The sequence below is a fragment of the Pinus tabuliformis genome, chromosome 5_1 (assembly GCF_031772625.1).
Source record: "Pinus tabuliformis cultivar Carrire ecotype Pingquan chromosome 5_1, CPIR1, whole genome shotgun sequence".
Lineage (NCBI taxonomy): Eukaryota > Viridiplantae > Streptophyta > Pinopsida > Pinales > Pinaceae > Pinus > Pinus tabuliformis.
In genome coordinates this window covers 306,114,205-306,138,741 of record NC_142305.1, presented here as the reverse complement: position 1 = coordinate 306,138,741, position 24,537 = coordinate 306,114,205, and the positions used below count along the sequence as shown (strand labels likewise).

At 39.7% G+C, this 24,537-nt stretch overlaps 1 protein-coding gene across 1 annotated transcript in view; it reads left to right on the top strand.

The window, feature by feature from the left end:
- LOC149164587 (uncharacterized) overlaps positions 1-24,537 on the top strand; it is a 152,840-nt gene that overhangs the window by 34,180 nt on the left and 94,123 nt on the right. Inside the window, exon 5 of the mRNA XM_089429533.1 lies at positions 22,928-23,242. Coding sequence (XP_089285659.1) covers positions 22,928-23,242 — 315 coding nt within the window. The remainder of the gene's footprint in view (positions 1-22,927; positions 23,243-24,537) is intronic.

Below are 24,537 nucleotides of genomic sequence, written 5' to 3'. Positions count from 1 at the left end.
TCAAGAAAAATAGAACAAGATGCTTCTTGATGTTTGTTGTTGTAGAGCTGTTTTCCTATTCTTTGCTTCATGCAAAATCCTTGGCTCAATGTTAGGAGCTTGTGTGCATTAGCATGCCGTCCACTTCTTTTTTTAGCCTAGTAACCTCATTCTGGTTTCTCTCATACTTTTCCTCTCTTTTGGGTCACTTGTTTTCTTTGCAAACATGAATGCCCTTTCCTAAATCCTGAAAAGGTGTGCCTCCACTTTTGGGTAAGAGCCCTTGTATGGTAGATGATAGAGATTGTGAATCAACTATATACTCATGTCTTAGAATGCTGAAAATGACTTAAAATAGTTCTTACAATATTAAATAACCAAATAAAACTAGATTTGCTTATCACCACAATGATTTCTGATTATGCCTCTAGTAATGTTCATAACTAAGTATTATTTGAGAATGCTCAAATGTGCTTATGGTTTAACAACTCTATATTCAAAATCAACAGTCCAAATGCTAATAAGGGATTATGGTATCCTCAATGTTAAGCTTATATTTGGAAGTTATTTGGAACTTTTACGTATTGATATTGAGATCTATCCATCAACACAATTAGGCATATTTTGATCTGGATAAAGGAGTGGTTAGATCTGAAATGTGTTGACCATTAATAAACATCACCACATTCTCCTATAGATTATTCCACAAGAGATGATTAAATGCTTAACTTATGAAATGTTGCCAATTTCATGTGCAGTATTGCCCATTAAATTTCATCAAAACATAAAAGAAAGATGGCACAATTAATATTATGTTACGTGAATTAGCACTTATGAAATATCCTAAATTTAACTTATTGCAGCAGATATTAGACGACAAAGATTTCTCAAAATAAAGCAATGCTTACCCATAAACACAAGTGTTACACCAGCAATTGCAAGTGAAACATTGGCTTCCAAAACAAGTCGTTTGAGTTTATTAAGTGTGAATTTGATCCTTGGATGTCTTTACAACATGAAACAAATAAAATATTCCAAGATAGACATTTGCATCACACATTCCAACATGATAAAGGCATGGAAGCTAAGTTGCATGATACAGGGAAACGGGTGCATGTTTCTGAAATGGAATCCTCATCATTAGTATCACCCTCTGCCTCTGCCTTATTCCTCTAGGATATCAGCCACCACCACCTAATTTTGATGGAAACTACCTAATATAATATTTAAAATATGCTATAGAAAGCCTAGGATGCGTAATCAATGATTTTGGTTTGAGTGAAGGGTACATTTTTGCTAAGACCATGACAAAGGAGTCCAACAAGCAATATTAGTAACATCGAGGTACATAAAGGGCTTTATGTTCTTGATTAACTACCAGTTCCATGACCTTATAGATGATAGAATCTAATGAAAAAATCTCTAAATTCTCAAAACTATTTTGGTTTGCTGAATTTTGAATAGGATATAAAGTTTTACTTTCTCCATGTGAAGATTGATGAGGTTGGAAACACTTTCGAACATCTTGAAACAAAAAAAAATCTGGCTGTAAAGGTTTCTAGAAGCCTCATTAATTCATAATCAAGCTCTGATTGGGCAATAAAACCAAAATGTGGGTCCCAACCAATGTTGCATGAAGCGGGAATGTTTTTTGGAAGCAAAGTGTCAGAAGCGTCTATATATATTGTAGTGATATTAAAAAAATTCCAAAATACCAAATTAGTTGCAGAAGATATGAAAACATGAATATTTGTACAAAAATCAAGATGGATATGCCATCCATAGTACATCATTGATTAATTATTTGAGCGTTAGCCATATAGATTCTAGCAATTAGAAACATACATCAAATTTTTAAGCCTATCACAGGTAATAGAAGGTAGAAACTTAGAAAGTACCAAAATTTTAAGTATATAATAGAAAGTAGACATTTAGAAGATAAAACATTCAGATAAATTATCTACCAAGTTAGCAACTGTCAACATGAGTCATGGCCAAATAATAATGTTTATAAAATAGGCCATCCGACCACCACGCATTGCACACTAAACTAGGAAAACTAAAAAGTTCAAATTCACAACACTAAAGTTGAAGACTCTATTCTATCATCTATAGACTATTACAAAAAAATAGTAAATTGTAAATCTATCAACAAATCTCTCCTCACATCATCACGACCACTACGTGAGCCTTCATGTGGTGGCAGTGATGAAGATGGTGGTCGTGGAACTCAAGATGGAGTCTCTACTACCACATTGAAGACTGGAACATGGGGCCCATGGCACTGAATGGGGGTGGCATGTCAATGTGATCATCATCATCCTGGATAAGAGCATCATCCAATTTTTCTAAATACAACGCTCGTTCATCCAAATTGGTCTCCTCTAGATTTTTGTCCCAGACTTAAAGTCTTTATTTTTCTTTGCCTCATCATAGTGATGGGACAACAATCGCAAGTTGTAATGAACATAAACCAAGCCTTCTGCCCAATTTAAATTTAACCTATTTCTTTTAACATTGGATGAAACTATAGGTGCTCCAACACCTCTCTTCAAAATAAATGTTAACCACTTGCGAAAGCGTTGTATTGCGAAACATTGTAGATGTAGAGTAGCACCTCCGTGCATGTCTCACCACTCAAGAGAAGACAAATTCCCTCAATCTCTAATTGCATGATTGTGCCCAAATGCACTAGTGGCAAGTATATAGTGGCTCAAAGTTTCCGTATGGTGTCACACTTCTCATCGAGGACTAATTTATCTAATGCTTTCATATAACTAGCCTAAACCTCTAGATCTTGGTGTTGTTCTCTTGGCCCCCTTGTTAATCTTTCGACTGCAATAGATACAAGCACAAATTTTTGGAACACTGATAATTACTACTAATGATATAGATCTCCTTTTAACAATTCCAATTTATCGTTAAGCAATTATACTTCAGAAATTCAACCATAAAATCATGAGGACGATAAAGATCACAATGCATAAAGAGAAACAAGATTTACCTTGGGAAAGCCCACTTGGGGGAAAATTCCAACAACCTTTTTCTTAGAAAATTCCTCAGTTCAACAAGAGATACATCTAGTGTTGTTGGTCAACTAAGAGATCAAATTGATCAACAAGCTATGGTCAAACTTGGTCAAATATCCCTCTAATCAAGTCAAGACAAGTCAAACTTCTGCCCTTCAAAGTCTGGTCATCTCTGATCTACCCTAGGTTGAATATCGACCTCTAGAAGATGCCTAGAAAACTCAGGTCATCTAGGATTTCGGCTTGCCCAGAAACTGCCCAAAAATTCACATGTGCAAGTTCAAGAGGGAGAGAGGGATAGATGCTAGAGACGAGTTCGTCCTTCTTGTCCTTTTTCATCCTTCTTCTCCTTCGCTTTGATGCCTAGAAACAATCTTTCTTGTGAGATTGAATGTTGCTCTTGTGGAGGAGGTCAAATGCCTTTATATAGTGTCCAGTCTTCATGAATGGGTGTGTCTCTTCACTGGAGCCCACTTGACTTGAGGGAGGGCCGACTTGACTAGTTTGGAGCAAAAATTAAAATTTCAAGTTTCTAAATTCTCTTTTAAATTTGACATGAAGAACATGTCCTATAATAATTCTTTCAGGGGCTAATCAATAAAAATGACATGAAGAACATGTCTTAGATTTACATTATAAATTACAAGGGCTAAAATGTAAATTATGAATATTGACCATAACTACAAAATTCAACACTTGCTCTTAGCTAGGGAAGTATTCATAATGACTAGACAAATGTTCTTCACGTTGAAAAATTTATGTAAGAAAAGGTTATAAACTTGTAACAATTCATCAATAGTATCATCATCATACAACTACCATAATTTTGGCCAAACAACTTTGACACATGGTAGATCGACAACATCAACAAGTTACCATAACTCTGGTTAGTACCTTTGACACATGGTGTTTTCTCACCATAATTCTGGTCGGTACTCTTGACAAATGGTAGATCAGACATAGTTCCTGTTGCTACCACTGACACATGGTGTACTCTTCACACATGGTACATCATTAGCATCAACTAGTCACCATAATTATGGTCTATCTGACACATGGTATATAGACTAGTCTTGTTTCAACATCATTCTAGTCCGTACTTGAAAGGCCACTCTATTTGAGTAATTTTGGGCTTGATGCTAAATGATCTTGATGCTGAAAGGTCACGATCTATTTGAATAATTATGGGCCTTGTTACCACTCAAACCAGCAAGGGACCTAAAAGGGTTCCTAAGAGGGCAACTGCTAGGTGAAGGGCAACAATGGAAGCTTAGCCCACTGTCACCGCAATTAAGTCTCCTTGCTCTTTACGGAGTTTAACCGATGGGAGGAGTCCTGATAGTGTAGGGATCACTTGTAAAGTATATGTCAATGGATTGGTGGAAAGTGACCTTGGAAACCCTTTCCCGAGGATGGAGTGAAGAATGGAACTTGCTTTCCCTTTAAGCAAGGGACTTGATCCTCCAGGGGTAATGGGTGAGTATTGGAGGGTTGAGGGAGAAGGAATAGGCTTATAGATGAGGTTCTCAATCCCTATAATCCTTCGGAAACTTGGATTCCAAATGGTCCTTGACAAATAATTTGTATTGAGAAGTGGGACCACACGGGGCCAAGTGGACCTAGTCCAGGTTCGGGGATGGAATGTAGCAACCAATGATGTTCCTATCCTGGACGAGGTGAAAAGAAAGGACCAAACAAGAATATTTATGCCAAAAGGTTGTATTGATCTTGTTGAGGTCTAGCCTTGGGGATGCCTAGGGAAAATTTGATCTTAGAGCCAGGGCTTGGGATTCCCGGAGATTCCACTTTTAGAATTGCCTAAAATTTGGGGGAGAGGGAGGGGACCCACCAACGCAATAGCCTGTACGAGATCGAAGTTTTTCCTTAGGTCAATTCCTGGGAAATTGATGCCCTAGGTGGCCTTTTAGGGCTAGACCTGGGGGGAAAAAGTGGTAAAAGGTGAAAAAGGTGAAGGAGATGACCACCCTTTTTAGGGATCAATGCCTAATTCACTTGGGGATATGGAGTCAAGTATGATGATGAGTAAAAACTTGGTTTCTTGATTAAGGAGACTCGTAAAGTCAGCTTCATACAATGTTGAGAGAAAGAAAAGAAAAGTGACCTTCAAGCATTTATACTTCAAAGCAAATGATGCAAGCTTACCGAGACAAATAATCTCTAGGACATTTCATTCATGTAACATCGGCCCATACATTAAATCAACTAAAACATGCTTAATTCTACATTTCAATTATGCAGCAACTAGCCCTAATTTTATTAGTATGCAGCAACAAGAATAACAACGTTAAAATTTACTCACAACATTATAGAGTATATCCAACCAGCGTTTCATTTGCAAGACAAAGCTCCAAGACAAGAAAATAGCCCAAATCCATACATCAAAATTCATCCATCTCCAAAAATATCCTCCAAGTAAAAAATGTGAAGTTCTCTATGATTAGAGAGATCCCAAGTCAAGTGATGACCCAAATGAATGTATCTAACGTCAATATATAGCCTCCTAAGGATTTCGAATTAGCGTATGGGCCTACATTAGCCCCTAATGATAAAGTAATGTGCAAATAAAACCCCTATTGGTGACAAGCTAACCAAACTAGCTCACAAGTGGAAAAATAAGCCTCACAAGGGGCCAAATAATCATATGTACATGTCGTGGGGCCCTCCAAAGGCCTAATAATGTCCTGAAGTGCCATATTGAAGTGGTGGGTAACATCTGGCTCCAACTGGGATGTGATCTCGCAAAGAAGTGGACGACGTTGCTCGAACGAGAGGTCACGAGAACTCCAACAATCTCTCGGTCACCATAGACTCGTTATCTATACATGTCAAAGATCAAAGCCACAGGGCAACATGTTTTTCACGGTGTCTTATGATCACCTATGTTTAATATTAGCCCATAAACCAACAAGAAAATACAATATGCAAATTTGCATCTATCTACCATGAGAAATATCATATGGTATTAGTTCTAATGCAAAAATCAACATGTAATGCATCCTACCCTAACATGCAGGTGATAGTGCTAATGCTAAGTGTAATCATAAAGCCAGTGTAACCAACATACCATCGTATCAATATACATATGCCTGTCGGTATGACTACTTATGTAGCAAATCCCAAAGCGAATGTAGATCCAAACACATGGAGGATGTTGTGGGCAGGAGGTGGGAAAATATGATGCCCACACATGGATGATTATGTGAGAAGAGGTGGGAAAAGGATGTAATCTAGTTCGCGAGATCTCCTCTTGCAACCAAAATATAGAGATGTCAACAACCAAGCTCATAAACTTTCGATGGATGACGACCTCCGGCATATCACTTCCTCCATTGTCCTTATTATTTACGTCATGGCTTATGGACTTCATCGGGTCATGATTAGCAGGAAAGGGAGGCTCACAAGTAGGTTGCACATGATGATTACATTGGAGAGGGGAGACTATGGAGTGATCAAAACCCCGAGGGTGCGTCCAAGGAGGAAAAGTATAATCAATGATGGGATTTTCCTTGACACTATACTCGGGAGGGGAAAAGGGATCATAGTTACTTGAGATCATATGACCAAGGGTGAGGGAATCACCTGATGAAGGCCCAAGATTATGACCAATAGGAAATAGGGAGAAAGAAGTATTGTATTCAATGGGTTGCACTTTCCCAAAGTCATAATCGAAAGGCTCAAGTGTTTTGAACATAGAATCATACTTAGGAGAAGTGGGAGCCTTATCAATTCCCTTAGTATCAAAGATCGGGTCTCTCTTAAAAGGAAAGTTGATCACTTCCAACTGCCCCTCTTTATGCAAAGGCAAATGAAGATTCTCCTTCCCAAGGGTATCAATGGGTATGTCATCATAAATAGTGCCTAAGGGAAAGGGAAGACCGATCTCATCCTCATCCTCCTTGTCGGTGTCATAAATGGGAGCACAATCAAATTGAGGACCAACAATTTCCCATTTCTCCTTTTCAATGTGGAAAAAATCTTCAATGTCGTCTTTCAAGGGGCTAATGGGATCATCTCTCTCAAGGTTTTCAAAAGAGGATTCATCGGGAGTAATATCCTTGAGAAAGATAGGGTTGGTCTCAATTTCACTTTCCATAAATTCATCCTTCCCAACACATGTGTCCTCAAAATCATCATTTTCATCATGTGGGCCCAAGGAGGACTCATCGTCTTGCTCATTACCTAGATTCTCAACGTCCTGATGATGCTCGATGAAAGCTTCCTGTTGGATGCTTAATGCAGGGTGTACTTGAAAATGTCGATGGAAGCCCTCAACAAACTCTTCAATAGATGAAATGCTCCTAGATTCGTGATCATGCAGCCATGAGTTATGACCAGCGAGGGACCCCATGAACAACAACACAAGGACATCTTGGTGGACAACATTCTCTCTTGAAGTATGTGCATTAAATCTTTCTATGTGGTTAATTGCGGAGAGTGGATCATCATCAAACACGACATCCCATGTAGCATCCTTCCTGCGCCATGATTAGGATGTAAAGGGATGCTAGCAATGTCCAAAGCGGGAAATTTACGAAAAAATGACAGCCTATTTGAGGTATACAAGAAACATATGTAGGAGTTGCTAGGGTGAAATTAAAGATGCCTAGAAAAATGCTTGCTTCACCCTACAAGCATCGGCCTTAAAGTTCATTGAAGAACTAGGGCTTCATTCTTCAATGGAGTCGCCAATAATGATATGTCAATATGTTGTATGGGGAACAAAACACACATTTCGTGTCCCCGACAATGGCCCCAGAAATGTTACTTCTCAAACTAGTAGGGGACCTAAAAGGGGTTCCTAAGAGGGCAATTGCTAGGTTAAGGGTAACAGTGGAGGCTTAGCTCACTGCCACCACAACTAAGTCTCCCTTCTCTTTACGAACTTTCATCGATGGGAGGAGTCTCGGTAGTGTAGGGATCACTTGTAAAGTATATATCAATGGGTTGGTGGAAAGTGACCTTGGAAACCCTTTCCTAAGGATGGAGTGAAGAATGGAACTTGCTTTCTCTTTAAGCAAAGGACTTGATCCTCCAGGGTTAAGGGGTGAGGATTGGAGGGTTGAGAGAGAAGGAATAGGCTTATAGACAAGGTTCTTAATCCTTATAATCCTTGGGAAACTTGGATTCCCAAATGGTCCTTGACAAATAATATTTATTGAGAAGTGAAACGACATAGGGCGAAGTGGACTTAGTCTAGGTTCGGGGATGGAATGTAGTAACCCATGATGTTCCTATCCTGGACGAGGTGAAAGGAAATGACCAAACAAGAATATTTACTCTAAAAGGTTGAATTGATCTTGTTGAGGTCTAGCCTTGGGGATGCCTAGGCAAAATTCGAAATTAGAGCTATGGCTTGGGATTCCCGAAGATTCCATCATTAGAATTGCCTCAAATTTGGGGAGAGGGAGGGGACCCACCAACATATTAGCCTATAGGAGATTGAAGTTTTGCCTTGGGTCAATTCCTGAGAAATTGATGCCTTCGGTGACCTTTGAGGGCTAGACCTGGGGAAAAAGTGGTAAAAGGTGAAAAAGGTGAAGGAGATGACCACCTTTTTAGGGATCAGTGCCTAATTCACTTGGGGATATGGAGTCAAGGATGGTGATGAGTAAGAACTTGGTTTCTTGATCAAGGAGGCCCGTAAAGTCACGTCATCCAATGTTGAGAGAAAGAAAAGAAAAGTGACCTTCAAGCATTTATACTTCAAAGCAAATGATGCAAGCTTATCGAAACAAATAATCTCTAGGACATTTCCTTGATATAACATTGGCCCATACATTAAATTAGCTAAAACATGCTTAATTCCACATTTCAATTATGCAACAACTAGCCCTAATTTTAGCAGTATGCAACAAAAAGAATAACAATGTTAAAATTTACTTACAACATTATCGAGTATATCCAACTAGCATTTCGTTTGCAAGACAAATCTCTAGGACAAGAAAATAGCCCAAATCCATACATCAAAATTCATCCATCACCAAAAATATCCTCAAGGAAAAAAATGTGAAGTTCTCTATGATTAGAGAGAGCCCAAGTCAAGTGATGATCCAAATGAATGTATCTAAATCAATATATATCTAACATCAATATATAGCCTCCTAAGGATTTTGAATTAGCCTATGGGCCTACATTAGCCCCTATTGATAAAATAATGTGTAAATATAACCCCTTATTGGTGACAAGCTGACCAAACTAGCTTTCAAGTGGAAAAATAAGCCTCATAAGGGGCCAAATAACAATATGTACATGTCGTGGGGCCCTCCAAAGGCCTAATAATGTCCTGAAGTGCCATACTGAGGAATAAATTCCTTGGAATATGATGGACAAGGGGGTGGCCCCTTGTTCTCCAAGTAGTAGACCTGTGGTGCTCCCAATGGGTCTGAGGGCACATAAATGACCCCATGGGTCTCCATATGAATTGGAGATGCCTATAGATCCTTTGCAAGGGTCTGACTGGTGGAATGAATGTTGCCATGATGTCGTACAAGTCTTGGCACACTAGCCAAGAGTGTGGGGCTCCTGTAGGGGGCTGCTGGGCATATGTACCAAGCATATCACCATCATCCCCAAAGTGGATCGCTAGTAGTCTTTGAGCATTGATGAAGATCCGTGGAGTGTTGTCTGTTGGCTTGGAGGCCAATGGCTCCCTATGCACACCCTATATGTGCCAATGTAGACCTCTGGGGGTTAGGATCCTGTATAGGGAGACCAAACCCAAATGGAAACCACTTGTAATCCTACATAAGATCCAATGTGTCCCTTAGGCTTCCAGTACAACCCGTCATTAAAATAATCGTTTAAAGAGTGTACAAACCATGGATAACAAAGTGGGCACACAATAATGGCATGCCCTTTCGTAGTGGGCTTTGGCATGTGCTAGTGTCTCTTAGCTCCAAACGGGGTTAACCAAGTACCTTAGTAGGTGGTTTCAACCCTTAAACGAGATAATATGTCCAAGGTACATGCCTCTAATGGGGGTGGCAAGTGATAAATAAGTGAATGGAGTAGGGAACGAGAGGGGCAATCCTGGGCCACATATTGCGGCATAGGGGTAGCTAGATAAGGGGAAGCCCACACTTGGGTATGTAATGTGTAGAGGGAGAAATCATGGTACATGAGGTGCTCCAGCCTTGATTTTTCCACCCTTCTTTATATTCCTTTTTCCTTTTATGAATTTTCTTTAATTCACTGCTCGGGGCTCAAAGGACAAGAGCATGATTTGTAAGATATAGCAGTGATTACTCCCTTTTAGGGAGGGTGGTTCATTGCCCTCCAGTGGTTGGGACAATTGTGGGTTCCTGAATGATAAAGAGGCTCATCTAGGGCCTATGGAACCAGGGTGATGACCATGGATTGGGGTAGAGCTCATGTATTGACTTTTGCCCACGTGCTAATTATTTTGTCTTGATCATTTTTTGCATTTTGTGGTTTAATTTTTTGTTAAATGTGGCCAATTATGCTTTTTTCTTTTTCTTTTAGCTGCATCAACCTCCGAGGCATCATTACATGCCTGACCCAAGGTGGGGGCAAGGGGATAGGGAGGCTAGCCCTATGTTTACCCAGAATGGAAATGTGGACCCAGGTGGGAGAAATGATGAATGGGGTATAATGAGTGGAAAGGGAGTAGTATATGTGGAAAAAGGAGTGGTACCACACAGCCAAAGTCGGGGTTTACCAAGTAGTACCACCTTTGAACTAAATGGTCAATAAAGGAGATCACATGGGGCTAAGATCCAAGGGTAACATCCAAAAGAGGTCAAGGGACAAGAGCACAAACTAAGCCCACCCTTTTTTCAAATCCCCCCATCAATCTGTACCCAGAAGTATCCATGATAAGTAAACCCAATACTCAATTACCAAATGACAAGGCATACCTTGAGATTCGGGAGGCCCACCTTCAAACATACGATCAATACAGGTGGGTGAGGGACCACGTGGCTATAGCTCAGGTGGCAGAGAAATGGCACAACGAGCTAGTAGTAGGCTGCAGGGGGTTGCTGGCTGCCGGTTGAGGTTCATCATGGAGAAAAATTTCTCTTGAGGATATTCACCCACGAAGTGGTGGGGAACTGGCCTCAAGGACCATTCTTCCTAGTTCTTGTCACTACACTTGACACAGGAAGAATGACTGACCATGATGCTATCGCGTCAACACTCCCTCTTAATGAGAGAGGCATTCTCAACAAGTCCAAGCTTGTCCCTGAAGTATACAAACTTCGCTCTGGACAAAGGCTTTGTAAGAATATCAACAATCTACTCATCAATAGAGACATACTGGAGCTTCACTGCTCTCTTCTGCACCATGTCACGAATGAAGTGGTACTTGATTTTAATGTGCTTCGACCTGTCATGGAAAACTAGATTCCTAACTCCACACAACTTTGATTATCACAATATATCATGGTCGGTTCTAGAACATGATCAAATAGTCCCACGAGTAACTTTTGAAGCCACACTGCTTCGCAATTTGCTAAGCTCACTGGAATATATTCTTCCTTGGTAGTACTGAGTGCAATAGATGTCTGCTTCCTGCTCATCCACGAAATCATAGTGGAGCCCAAACTAAAGCAACCTCCAGATGTACTCTTTTTGTCTTCAACACTCCCTGCCCAATTTGCATTTGTATAGCCCTGCAGTTGTATATCACCGTTTGAGACATATCTCAAACCATAGTCAACTGTACCACGCAAATATCTCAATATGTGCTTTGCTGCAATCTAATGATCATGTCTCGGTTCCACCTGGAACTTTGTTGAAAATGTAGAGAGCAAGGTCTTTTGGCTTATAACTTAGCCAGTGGAGACCTTGAGTTGTCCTTAGGAGATATATTTCGGTGATGGTGAGTTTATTTCTAGTTTACGGGAATAATGAAGTTGGCATGTGTAGAGTAGAAGCTTTAGTTAAGTGGAATTCTTCATCGTTTTGACTACAAGATTGGTTGTTAAATTGAGTTCAGTTTGAACAAATTGGGTCTTCATTCTTGTTTGAAGGAAGAGCGAGTTAGATCTCCAATGTTGATTGGTTATGCGTAGAAAGGAGCTAGGGTCGTTGTTAAAATTGGCAATTAGGGCCAAACTCCATGTGGATCTACTTATTCATGTCAGCTGATATTTTTCATGGATTCCTTTTGTCTATAGGCGTAGGATTGATCTAAAGATCATCTGATTCTGACATGTATTCATGGAGGTATGAATTTATGTGTTATGGGACAATTCGTCAAGGTCGGCCAACAACCAAATTGCGCCCACTTGTCCTCAACATTTTAGTATAAAAAGAGGTGGCTTGCAAGTCATTTGTAACACACCTCTTGTGATCTCTTCCTCTCCACTTGTCTTTGGGTTTTAATACGCTGCCCTAAGAAGAGATGCCCTAGATCTAAATGCAATCATGGGAGAGTAGGCTCTACGCTGCCCTAATGGGGAAGCCTAATGCAGCCATGGAAGAAGCCTTATTGTTATCATGGAGAAACACCTACGCTATCATGGAAAAGCCTAGTGCTGTCCTAAAGGAGATTTACTTTTACATGCATGCACTAATTACAATTAATTTTACAAATTAGAAATTAAATGAAACTGTAATACTGTAGAATCTCAGATTTTTAATATAATATTATCAGATCTATTGTGACGAACTATCCACAGGAATATCCACAACAATTTACGGATCAATAAAGGGAGCAACTTGTAATGGATCTAGTTAGTTTTATGGTTAAAGCCTAGGCATGTGGCTCAACATGTGTTGAATTATGGATTGAAATGATGAAGTACAACTGTAGGAATCTATATATATATATATATATATATTTAGATTTAGATTGGGCAGAGAGTACAAAAGAGCACATCAGGATGATGATTCAACTTGGACTTGTTATAATGAACAAGCAACTGATAACACTACTAAAAGTTGAGTATATTGCAACTTGATTGGCAGTATGGCTTCAAAAACTACTTACATGATTGTTTGATCAGGTGTAGGTGATGACCATAATTAGAGGTTGAAGCACATTGAGATCTATATTTGTGACATAGTACAAAAGAGAGCAGTGAGGCTTTAATACATCTCTACAAATGAAAAAAATAGTTGGCATTCTCACTAAGCCTCTGTCCAAAGCAAAGTTTGTATATTTCAAGGACAAGTTTGGAGTTGTTGAGAATGCCTCCCTCAGTGAGAAGGAGTGTTGATATTGATGTATCAGGGACAATCATTCTCCCTGGGTCAAGTATGTTGACCAAGATTAGGGAGAATGGTCCAGAGTGTATAGAGGCCCAGAATTACTCAACTGTAGGGTTGAGTGGGTGCCTTCAACATTAGGCTAAGAATTACTCTCCAAATAGGTTGAGTGAGGCCTTAGGGATTCAAACAAGAATTACGCAAATAAAATGAGTGTGCCCTGGGGTTTCACCATGGGTCAAAGATTATTGACCAAGATTATGGTGAACCAGGACTATTATATACCATGGTCAAAGATGTTAACCAGAATTGTGGTGACTAGTGATGTACCATGGGTTAGAGATGCTGATCAAATTATGTTGACTGGTGATGTTCCATGGGTCAAAGATGTTGATCAGTATTATGATGACCAGTTGATGCTATTGATTTACCATGGGTCAGAGATGCTGACCAGGATTATGGTAATTAGATCATGTTGATGCTAATGCAAAATTCACCAAATACATTTCAGAGGTCAATATGGTTCATCAAGATACCCTCATGAAGTTATTCATTAACTCTCTTGGGATTGATCAACGTGAATGGCTTAAGTTTTCCTGTGAGCCTAGAAGCATCCCCTCCATCAGGGTATTAATGGGAAGGTTCCTTGAGGATTGGGGGCTAGTGTTCCAAAGTGATGAATATTTTCAACAAAGATTGGCCATAGCTCTCCAAAGGGAATTTCATCTCTTTGAAGATGTAGGAGTTGAAGAGGGCCATTGTAATCCAGAGGTAGACATCATCCTTGATCATCAAATGGATCATTTTCAAGAGAATTCTGATCATTCCATTGATGAAAGAAATTAGGGTTGTGATGAAAGAAGAATATCATGAGGAAGAATCCTTTTTGAATGATCAAGATAAACGCATTGAAAGTATGGTGAGGATCCTATTGAAGATGATGCCTTGGCAAGTGGAGTTGAGGCAAGCTCTGTTGGAAAACTGATTAGGGCAATGTCTTTAATTTAATGTTTTCCTTATGTTTTCATGATCAAATAAATGCCAACAACAAAGATCACATGAACACAAGATATAAGCTCCACGCTAGAGAAAAACCCCTCCAAAGGGGAAAACCATCAGAGCATCTCTTCTTATTAACTTCAAAGGAGACTTCCTAGACCAAAGCCTAGATCAGGGCTCCCATCAAGTCGACCAGCGTGCCTTCCATACAAGTGAATTAGATTCTACGAGATGAGGCTCTCCTAGCCTTACGGTTTTACAACCCTCCTTTGTAACTGTGGATCTGAGACTTCCTCTTGTATATGTAGATTGTCCCATGCAGATATAACAAGACTTAATCCTTCAAACTTGGCTTCTTCATTCAGCTCTACTAGCTTCTTTGTACTTGTAGTCTTGGCTGGAGATCATATTAGAAACTCACACTTTGTTGTGTCCCAATGGAGGTCGTAGATTCTCTTTTATATAGCCTTTCCAAGAGGCTTATTAAGCTTACTCTAGACCGACTAGAGTAGGGTTATCCGACTTGATTGATGGAGCCCTCTAGACACTTATTTCAAAAATAACATTTCTTTGATTGATCCAAAAAGCCCAATACGGTCTTTTACATAATGAAAATGACATTTTGACTCATGACAATCCCTATAGGCATGCAATGGATGTCTTGACCTATTTGACTAATGACCCAAGCATGAAACCCATGCTTAGTAAAATAATTTTTCTTTTACAATATTTTTCTTTTTCTTCTTTTTGACAAATATAAGAATTACATCATGTCATGAGCCAAACAATAATTATGAAGACCAATACTAGTTACATTTTCTGACACTCCCTCTTAACTAAGGAGGAATTCATAATTGTTTATTCGATATATAGGGACAATACTCACTTTGAAAAGTGCTTGTAAGAAGAGTATCACACACATCATGTAAAATGCTAGACACCATCTAGGCCAACTGCCAAGGAATCAACCCATCTAGGTACCATCTAGGCTACCTGCCAAGGTACCATCCCAACAGGGATCCAGGTGTCATCTAGGCTATCTGACATGACACCAGGTGTCATCTAGGCTACCTGCCAAGACACCACTCCTAACAAGATTCTAGGTATCATCTAGGCTACTTGCCAAGATACCAACTCAACAAGGATCTAGGAGTCATCTAGGATCCCTGCCAAGACACCAACTCAACAAGTGTCCATGTGTCATCAGGGCTACGTGCCAAGACACCAATTCAACAAGAATCTAGGTGTCATCTAGGCTATCTGCCAAGACACCAACATGGATCTAGGTACCATATAGGCTACCTACCAAGGTACCAACCCTAAAAGGGATCTGGATATCATCTAGGTCAAGATACCAACCCTAACTGGGATCTATGTATCATCTTGACCAAGATATCCTCCCTTACAGGGATCTAGGTATCGTCGAGGCTAACTACCAAGATACTAACACTAAGTGCCATCATATGAGCTATTCAGCCTAAGGTACACCAACTCAACAAACCTCTTTCCGAGGAATTCATAATTGTTTAACCGGTATAGGGACAGTACTCACTTTGAAAAGTGCTTGTAAGAAGAGTATCACTCACATCATGTAAAATGCTAGACACCATCTAGGCCAACTGCCAAGGTGTCAACCCATCTAGGTACCATCTAGGCTATCTGCCAAGGTACCATCCCAACAGGGATCCAGGTGTCATCTAGGCTATCTGCCAAGGTACCATCCCAACAGGGATCCAGGTGTCATCTAGGCTACCTGCCAAGACACTAGGTGTCATCTAGGCTACCTGCCAAGACACCAACCCTAACAAGGTTCTAGGTATCATCTAGGCTACCTGCCAAGATACCAACTCAACAAGGATCTAGGTGTCATCTAGGCTACCTGCCAAGACACCAACTCAACAAGGATCCATGTGTCATCTAGGCTACCTGCCAAGACACAAACTCAACAAGGATCCAGGTGTCATCTAGGCTACCTGCCAAGACACCAACAGGGATCTAGGTACCATCTAGGCTACCTACCAAGGTACCAACCCTAACAGGGATCTGGATATCATCTAGGTCAAGATACCAACCCTAACTGGGATCTAGGTATCATCTAGACCAAGATATCCACCCTAACAGGGATCTAGGTATTGTCTAGGCTAACTACCAAGATACCAACCCTAAGTACCATCATATGAGCTATTCAACCTAAGGTACACCAACTCATCAAACCTCTTTCTGAGGTCATTATTTTCTTTTGCATGTTCCATCTTCAAGTAACAATGAGGTACAACTCCATCTTCAATCATCAATGTGGAATCTTCAATATCATCATAACATTTATATCAATAGTGTTCCTACAACTCCCTCTTTCCATCATGCCCATCATGAAGTCTTTCTTAAGTACGAGATTTACTTTTGTCTTTACATCTTTTTCATACAATCATGTACCTGCAATTTTTATCAACAAGTACAACCAAGCAAAATATACATGTACAAGAGCATGATGTTAATTTTGTCAGTCTAGGGTTTTCAAAGGATACTACTAGGGTTTTAGTTACAAACCCTAGATATTCCATGACCTGACCCTAAATAGGGTTTTTTTTTTAGTGGAAACATCAGACCTAGGGATTTTGACTTTCAAGCCCTAGGGTTTACTCAATTCAACCCTTGCTAGGGTTTGACCATATACCCTAGATTCTATCTATAAACCCTAAAAAATCAAGAGATAGGGTTTTATAAGAGGGAACAAATAGTTAGGGTTTCATATTTCACTTATTCTAGGGGTTTTCTAATTCAAGTTCCGACAAGGATTTTCTAACCCTAGATACCACAAATATTCAACAATGTAAAACCCTAGATTCCTATCATGTAAAATATGCCATCTTCATACCCTAACATTTTCATAGTCTTTTTGGATATAAGGAAATTGTAAAGATCCTAATGAAGGCTTTGCTTCAAAATTGGTATAAGAGCCAGTAACATCTAGTTCCTAGGTAAGACAATCATATCTCTCTTTCTTTATCATGGATGCACCTAGAAAGTCTGTTTCTTTTAGAGAAGCTCGTGAAATTGAAAATGAAGAACAAAATGGTTTACAAAGTCTTTTTAATGTTTGTAGCTCAAAAACATTAAATCATTCTGAAATAGAGATTCCTGAGATCCAACCATCTGCAACATGGAAACTTCCATCCATATCCCCTAGTGAAGTTTATAGTGACCTTTTTGTGTTTCATCTAAAAGCAATAACTAGAGTTTCTGTCAAAGAATGTGTTTCTGAAGTCCAACATAATTGTGATATAGTTCAAACTATACCTTTGTTAAACCCAAAAGAACTTCAAGTCGAGGCTAGACGACATGGCACAAATTATCTCCATTTGGGATGCATAAGGATAGGAGTATCAACCCTTACTCATAAAGGATTGAATACTTTTGTTCTTGCTATTGTCAGAGATTTAACTCACAATCGATACACAGATTCACTCATCGGTGGGATCGTAGCTCCTCTGTTAGGAGGACCAGTTTGGTTCCACTGTTATCCAATTTTTTTCTGGTCTGCAGTTGCAAATCAAAACTACAAGGTTTGATTTGAGACGATGAAGGACAAATATCTCTATACATACAAGGGGTTGTTTTAGAAACACAAACACTTTATACCTTGCAGTCCTTCATACCCCAAGTAGAGATTCACAGTCAAGTGTAATCATCGTTACAAATCTCTCAAATCAAAATTTTGAACATCATACCATAAGGTGGGAGGACCTTACTTTACCTGAACATTGGGTAATTGAAGCACAAAACAGGTCTTGGATATGATAAGGATGCGTCCTTTCATATTCCAGATTACTCAAAGCCCATCAAATTTCAGAGTGCCGAATTTCTTCATGACAACTCACCTTCACCTGTTCCAGATTCTGCTCCTCCACATTCACAACCAAAAGTTGTCAAATGCCAACATTGTGACCGAGTTGGCCATGTGAAAGATCACTGTTTTGATCTTCACCTGTGCAAGCATTGTGGTCAACACACTCATTCTTCAAACAGATGCTTCAAAAACAAGCCTCTTGCAAGAACAAAGATTCACCTTGGATGGATTGCTTCTTGGCAATGGGCTTCAACAACCAAGAAGATATTTAAATCATACCACAAAATTTGTTCTCGAATACTGAAAAGTCTTGCAGTTGAGTTTTCTTCATCTTCTCACCTTGTATCTGACAGGGGGGGAATTGATGGTCATCTACAAGCTTCAAAGCCATATCAAGCGAGCCGGTGCCACAGCCTGAGCCTACAACCACAAACAATCATCCCCAGATTTAGTGTTGTAGTTAGAGACACAGAAGCCCCTGAAGATGCCTATGGTTGGTGGGCTTCCTTACACCACCACAAGTTGCAGACCTCCCTTTTTCTGGGTTGAAGATCTCCCTCTCCAAAGCATTAAGGAGCACTCCCTCTAGCAGAAGACTTCGGCTTCTTCTAAATTTGGAAGAGTTTCGGGAATCGTACTAAGCGTTCCTTTGGTTGGTGGCCTTCCTTAAACCACCACAGGTTGCAGACCTCCCTTTTTCTAGGTTGAAGGTCTCCCTCTTTAAAGCATTAAGGAGAACTTCCTCTAGCAGAAGACCTCAACTTCTTCTAGGTTGAAGGTGTCCCTCTTCAAAGCATTAAGGAGCACTTCCTCTAGCAGAAGACCTCAGCTTCTTGCTAGATTTGGAAGAGTTCTAGGAACTGCACTAAGCGTTCTAGTGTTGGTGGTAATCCTTAAACCATCGTCGGTTGAGACCTCGAGTTCTCCCACCTTATGCCATCATCTCAGAGAGCACATTCAACTTATTTCTGTCATGCATTGTTGTGGAATGTGAACAGTCACCAAAGTCCAAGAGACCACTTGGTATGTGAAGACCAAGGGTCACAAGAATGTATTATAAATGTATATCATTGTGAATAATAATGTATATCATGCTTATCTTTCATATTCTGTCTATTCCATGTGTGTGTTTAACCAGAATGAAGCTTATTCTACAATGCCGACTCTCTAGATAGGGTTCATCACAGTGAATACAAAAATCTTAATTCTAGGCATAAAAGACTTCTTCAACCTGTAGCCTTTTCACTTCTATAAGTTGCCCCACTTCATTGTACTTTAATTCTTGGATTTCATAGTTAAAGAGATTTAAGGTCTCGACTTATCTTCTCAAGGTTTTAGTTTCTGTGGTTAGGGATTTGATGATTATTGCAACAATCTCACAAACATTCTTCAGCTGTGATCCTTCACTTCTCCTGCAACTTGCCAAAGCTCGGACTTACGAAAAAATGCTGTTGTGTAATTATCAGACCTCTGTAATTATTGCAATTTTCGGACCTCTTTTGGGATACTTCAAAACTTCAGATTCTTCTTCACAATGTGACTATTGGTTTAGGGCTTCTTACAACAAGGCCCAGGATCCTCGGTCTAGTATGGCCCCCTCTTTCTCAAAGGGAATATATTACTACTGCATTCAAAGAATCCTTTAGAGTTTCAGACCCGAGGCTTGTTTTGGGCCTTGACTTACTCATAAAATTGATGATCTTTAGAGAATTTTGACCTTCATGGAGAGTTCAAGCAATCCCTTTCTTGTTTTCTTTAGATGATAGTGATCTTCCAGTTGCCAATGTCACTTAACTATAGCTCTGATACCACATTAGAAAATTGATTAGGGCAACATCTTTAATTTAATGTTTTCCTTACATGACATTTACTTGTGATATTTTTCTTCTTAGTTATTATTATGTCTTCATCATCAAATAAATGCCAGCAACAAAGATCAAAGACCCTTGTCTCCACTGAACTTTGCATATAGGAGCTGGAACAAGAAATAACACTTTAGAAACATGAGATCCTCTTTCTTCCTTCTTCATTGGCTTTCTATTCTTCTTCTAAGAGTTTTCACACTTTCTTCTTGACTCGGATTATATCACGTGTGTATGCTTTTTAATGTATATCCAATGGAGGTCAAATTCCTCTTTATATATTGGCTTCTTGTGGGTTGGAAGGGTCTCCTCTGGGTCGACTTGATGGGCTATCCGACCTGATCTTTGGTGGACTCTAGACACTCCTTTACATAAAATAAATTTTTCGTTTCTTGTTACATGAGCGCCAATGGGTCATTTACATTATAAATTTCACATTGACTCAATACAAAAGTTCTAGAGCACACAATGGGTGCTTTGAGCTATTGACCAATGACCCAAACACAAAACCCATTCTTTAATAAGTCAATTTTATTTTTACAGATAAAATTATTTTTTCTTTCTTTTGACAAGTACAATAATTACATCATGTTATGAACACTGACACTAGTTACATTCTTCAACACAATCACCGTCCTCACCATATCACTCTCAACATGTCCCTAAGGACATCAATGAGAGTTGTATGCCTGAGATAGCTATTGGGCAAAAGTTCATGAAATTGATCACTGATTACTCCATACTCAGGTTGCAAGAAAGGATTAGCAGGAGTGAGCAAAATTTGGATTCCCATTTTTCATCCTCTCCCCTTTCTTATGGTAGTGAAACTAATCCATGGACATTTTATTTTCCCACCTCCCACCCATGTGACTCAATATGTGAGTGCTATGATATAGATGATTGTGATGTTTTCTTGTTCTATCTCATGATTAGCCATAAGGGCAAGAGGTGTGATATTGATCTAATGATATGTCGGCTACATTGGTTATATGACTATACTTAGGTCATGCATTGCATGCTAGCATAGGTTAGGGTAGTTGCATTGCATATTATGTGAGCATTGTAAAACCTTATACTCTCATATTATGTTTCATCATAGATTAGCTTGCATTTAGAATAGATTTTATTTTTTGTACACATTTTTATTATCATATAAAACGTGGGTGATACCCTACACCCAGTGCACATGCTCCCAAACAAGTTGAATTGGATGTGCAAGTTACAGGTCTGCGAGCCTAGGGATTGTTAGAGTTCTCATGAACTCCCCATTCGAGCATATGGATCATGCACTCTATGGTGAGCTCATGTCCCTGAGTTGGAGCTAGATGTTACCCACCAAAATGGGTAATCCCATAGGAGGAAAATTTTCTCCTACATTTGACAGCCAAATAATTAGCCAAATAGCCAAAAACCCCACTAGCCATCGTTAGATAATGATATGCCATGTGCCTTTGCCACTTGCATTGGCCATGTGCCTCTCACAATTGACATTAACTCTTGCATGAAGGTGGTGTTAGTTTTTGGTAGCATTGGATGTGCTCTAGCCATGAAAATTGGTGGAGAGGCTAAGGCACATGAGTTCTAAAGAAACCAGAAACCGTTTGGTGAAATTCCTCCCGGATTGTATTTTATTAAAATAATTAATATTTTTAATGGGGTTCCTAAGTCTAAACTTAGGAAAATTAAAGTATTAATGGGTATTAATCAAAATATGGGTGAGAATGTTCTAAAAAGCGGATCAAGTCATGTTTTTAATCTTAGCTTTTGATTAGAGACTTAATCTCGGCTGTTGAAGTCTCAATAAGAAAAGTATAGGAAGGAGGCTTGGGGTTCATTCAGGAATACACCGAGAGAATGAATTGATCTAGAGTTCGAAATTTCTGGGGCTTGGAATCTGAGAAATTCGAACCAAGTGATCATTCTGTAGCAGAGGGGCAAGGATAGTTCAGGAATACTGCGCAGAGAAGCGGAGAGCCACCAATGGAGGCAACGCAGCACCTAGAGGGACTGAAGTTGGGCCAGTTTGGGCCCACGCAGGCTTGACGTAGAGCCAAAAGGGCCAGCGCAAAAGGGAAGTTGCCTTCACGTAGAAATCCGGAACTGCCGGGGAGCTGCCAGAACAACCGGGAGAGGTTGACGCAGAAGCTCCAAGAGGCAGAAGAGACAATGCAGGGCTGACGCAGAGCCTCTGAGGTTGATGTAGGGCCTATGCAGGGCCAACGCAAAGATAGCCGGGGGTTTGCCAGTTCTGCTGCCGGATCAGTCGGAAACTGCCGGGTGAAGTGAGGTAATCTCACTCAGTTTTCCGCCATTATATTTTTCTCTATAACTGGATTGCCGGGAGGGCATCCAACATTGTATTCAAAACTACTACTTAATAATATAAAACCCTCAGAGTTGCTGCACTGGTTTTCCTGCATTGGGTTTTTCTAGGGACTATTTTGTCCAAAAATAACGGTGTCCTATGTATCTTGTTCTTTGCTCAGTTTCTTGTTTCATGTAATCAAATTAAATTGGTGTAGGCTGCAGAAGTAATTTACTTCAGTATTTTTCAGAAAATAACTTGATAATGTATATTAAAATCAAGTAGGAGAAGTAAATTCAGTTTTGCTGCAGTAGGGGTTCCTTGAGTATAGGAATTTTCACAGATGGTTTTCTATTCAAAAGGTACTTTGATCATTTTACAATTGGGTGCTTATACTTGTTTGTTTTGGGTATTTAGTATGGATAATGGGCTGATATGGAAGATTGCAGACCTTGACTGTAATTTTATTGTCTCACTTTACAGGGGGGTTAATCTTTGACCCTAGTCTAGTGGGATCTCTTTTAAGGCCCCTTGGTTTATAGGAGGGGCAATAACTGGAAAGCCATGATTGAGATAGCATAGTTTCATCTTCCCCTATACAATACTTAACGCCTTCCATCTCACATTAATGGGGAGGTTCCTTGAGAATTGGGGGCCAGTGCTCTAAAGTGATGAAAAATTTCAATGAAGTTTGGTCATATCTCTTCGAAAGGAATTTCATCTCTTTGAAGATGTAGGAGTTGAAGAGGAGGATCATTGTCATCCAGAGGAAGACATCATCCTTGATCATCAAGTGGATCATTTTGAAGAGAATTCTGATCATTCCATTAATGAAAGAAATCAGGGTTGTGATGAAGAAGAATACTGTGAGGAAGAATCCTTTTTGGATCATCAAGATGAATACATTGAAAGTGGGCTTGAGGATGATCCAGGAGTGAAGCATGGTGAGGATTCTATTGAAGATGATGCCTTGACTAGAGGAGTTGAGGAAAACTCCACCCTTTTCATGGATGATGAGTTTGATAATGTACTTTCCAAAAATCTTGAAAAGGGTGATCCCATGAATTCCCCATAGATTGACATGTGTGATTTTTTTCATATTAAAGAAGGGAAGTGGGATATGAGTAGTCATCATTTTGACAAGGATCCAATTTATGATACTGATGATGATGTATTTGATCCTTCCTTTGATCATCCCCTCAGTCATATTCAGGTTGCATGAGTTTTGAACATGATGAGCCACCATTGGTTGACCCTTTTGAATTTGATTGTTGTAAGCATCTTGGTTGTTGAGATCTTGGCATCCAATTGCCTTCCTCACCAGTGCACTCCCAGCATGTCGCCAAGAACATCAATGAGAGTTGTATACTTGAGATAGCTATTGGGAAAAAGTTTGTGAAGATGGAAAGGTTCCCTTTCCTTGGTAAGGAAGCCCTAGGATCCTTATTGAAGGAAAAATAAGAAATTGGTTTCCGCAATTAGTGTATGATCTACTTGCTGGTGTATTTTCTGTTGTGAAAGTTGTTTTTAAAGTTAGGTATTTCAATGTGTTTATGTTTCCACGTGTGTGTAACTGTCAAAATATAGACTAGACCTGGTGTATGTATTCTAAGATGGTGTCAGAGTAGTTAGATCAAAGATTGCACAAGTGACAGCTCTAAGAGGGAGTTTAAGTGACTGTTTGTAGATAGCAGTAGCCTTGACAGTTGTTGTGGATTTGACAGCTAAGGACCTATCATAGACAAAGAAGAAGGTTCCAAAGTTTCAGTGAGAGTCACGTTTTAAAAGGAGTTCACAGATTCAGAGGGAGAGTCAACAACTCTAGAAGAGTGTGCCTTCAAGTTCAATAGGAAGAGAGGAGTCTTGCAAAGCCATCAAGAAGATATTGTGGTACGAGGAGTCACGTTTTAAAAGGAGTTCACAGATTCAGAGGGAGAGTCAACAACTCTAGAAGAGTGTGCCTTCAAGTTCAATAGGAAGAGAGGAGTCTTGCAAAGCCATCAAGAAGATATTGTGGTGCAAATCTTCGAGGAGCAAGATGTCTTCGATGAAGGTTCCAAGTTCCGTTGCCTTATTTGCTTCAATGACGAAAGCAATGTTGTGGGGGAGTGCCCCCCCCCCTTGATCCCGCTCCCAATCCGTGCTTCGGGCGGGAGCGACTGGACAGCGCGCTCCTGAAATCGCTGCCGAAACGGGAGCGATTTCGGGAGCGTGCTCCCTAAAAAAAACGCTCCCTGCCTTTTCGGGAGCGTTTAGCCTTTTTTGCAATTTTTTTTTTGCAGTAATGTTCCAAATGCAATTTTTTTTTTTCAAAGAAACAAA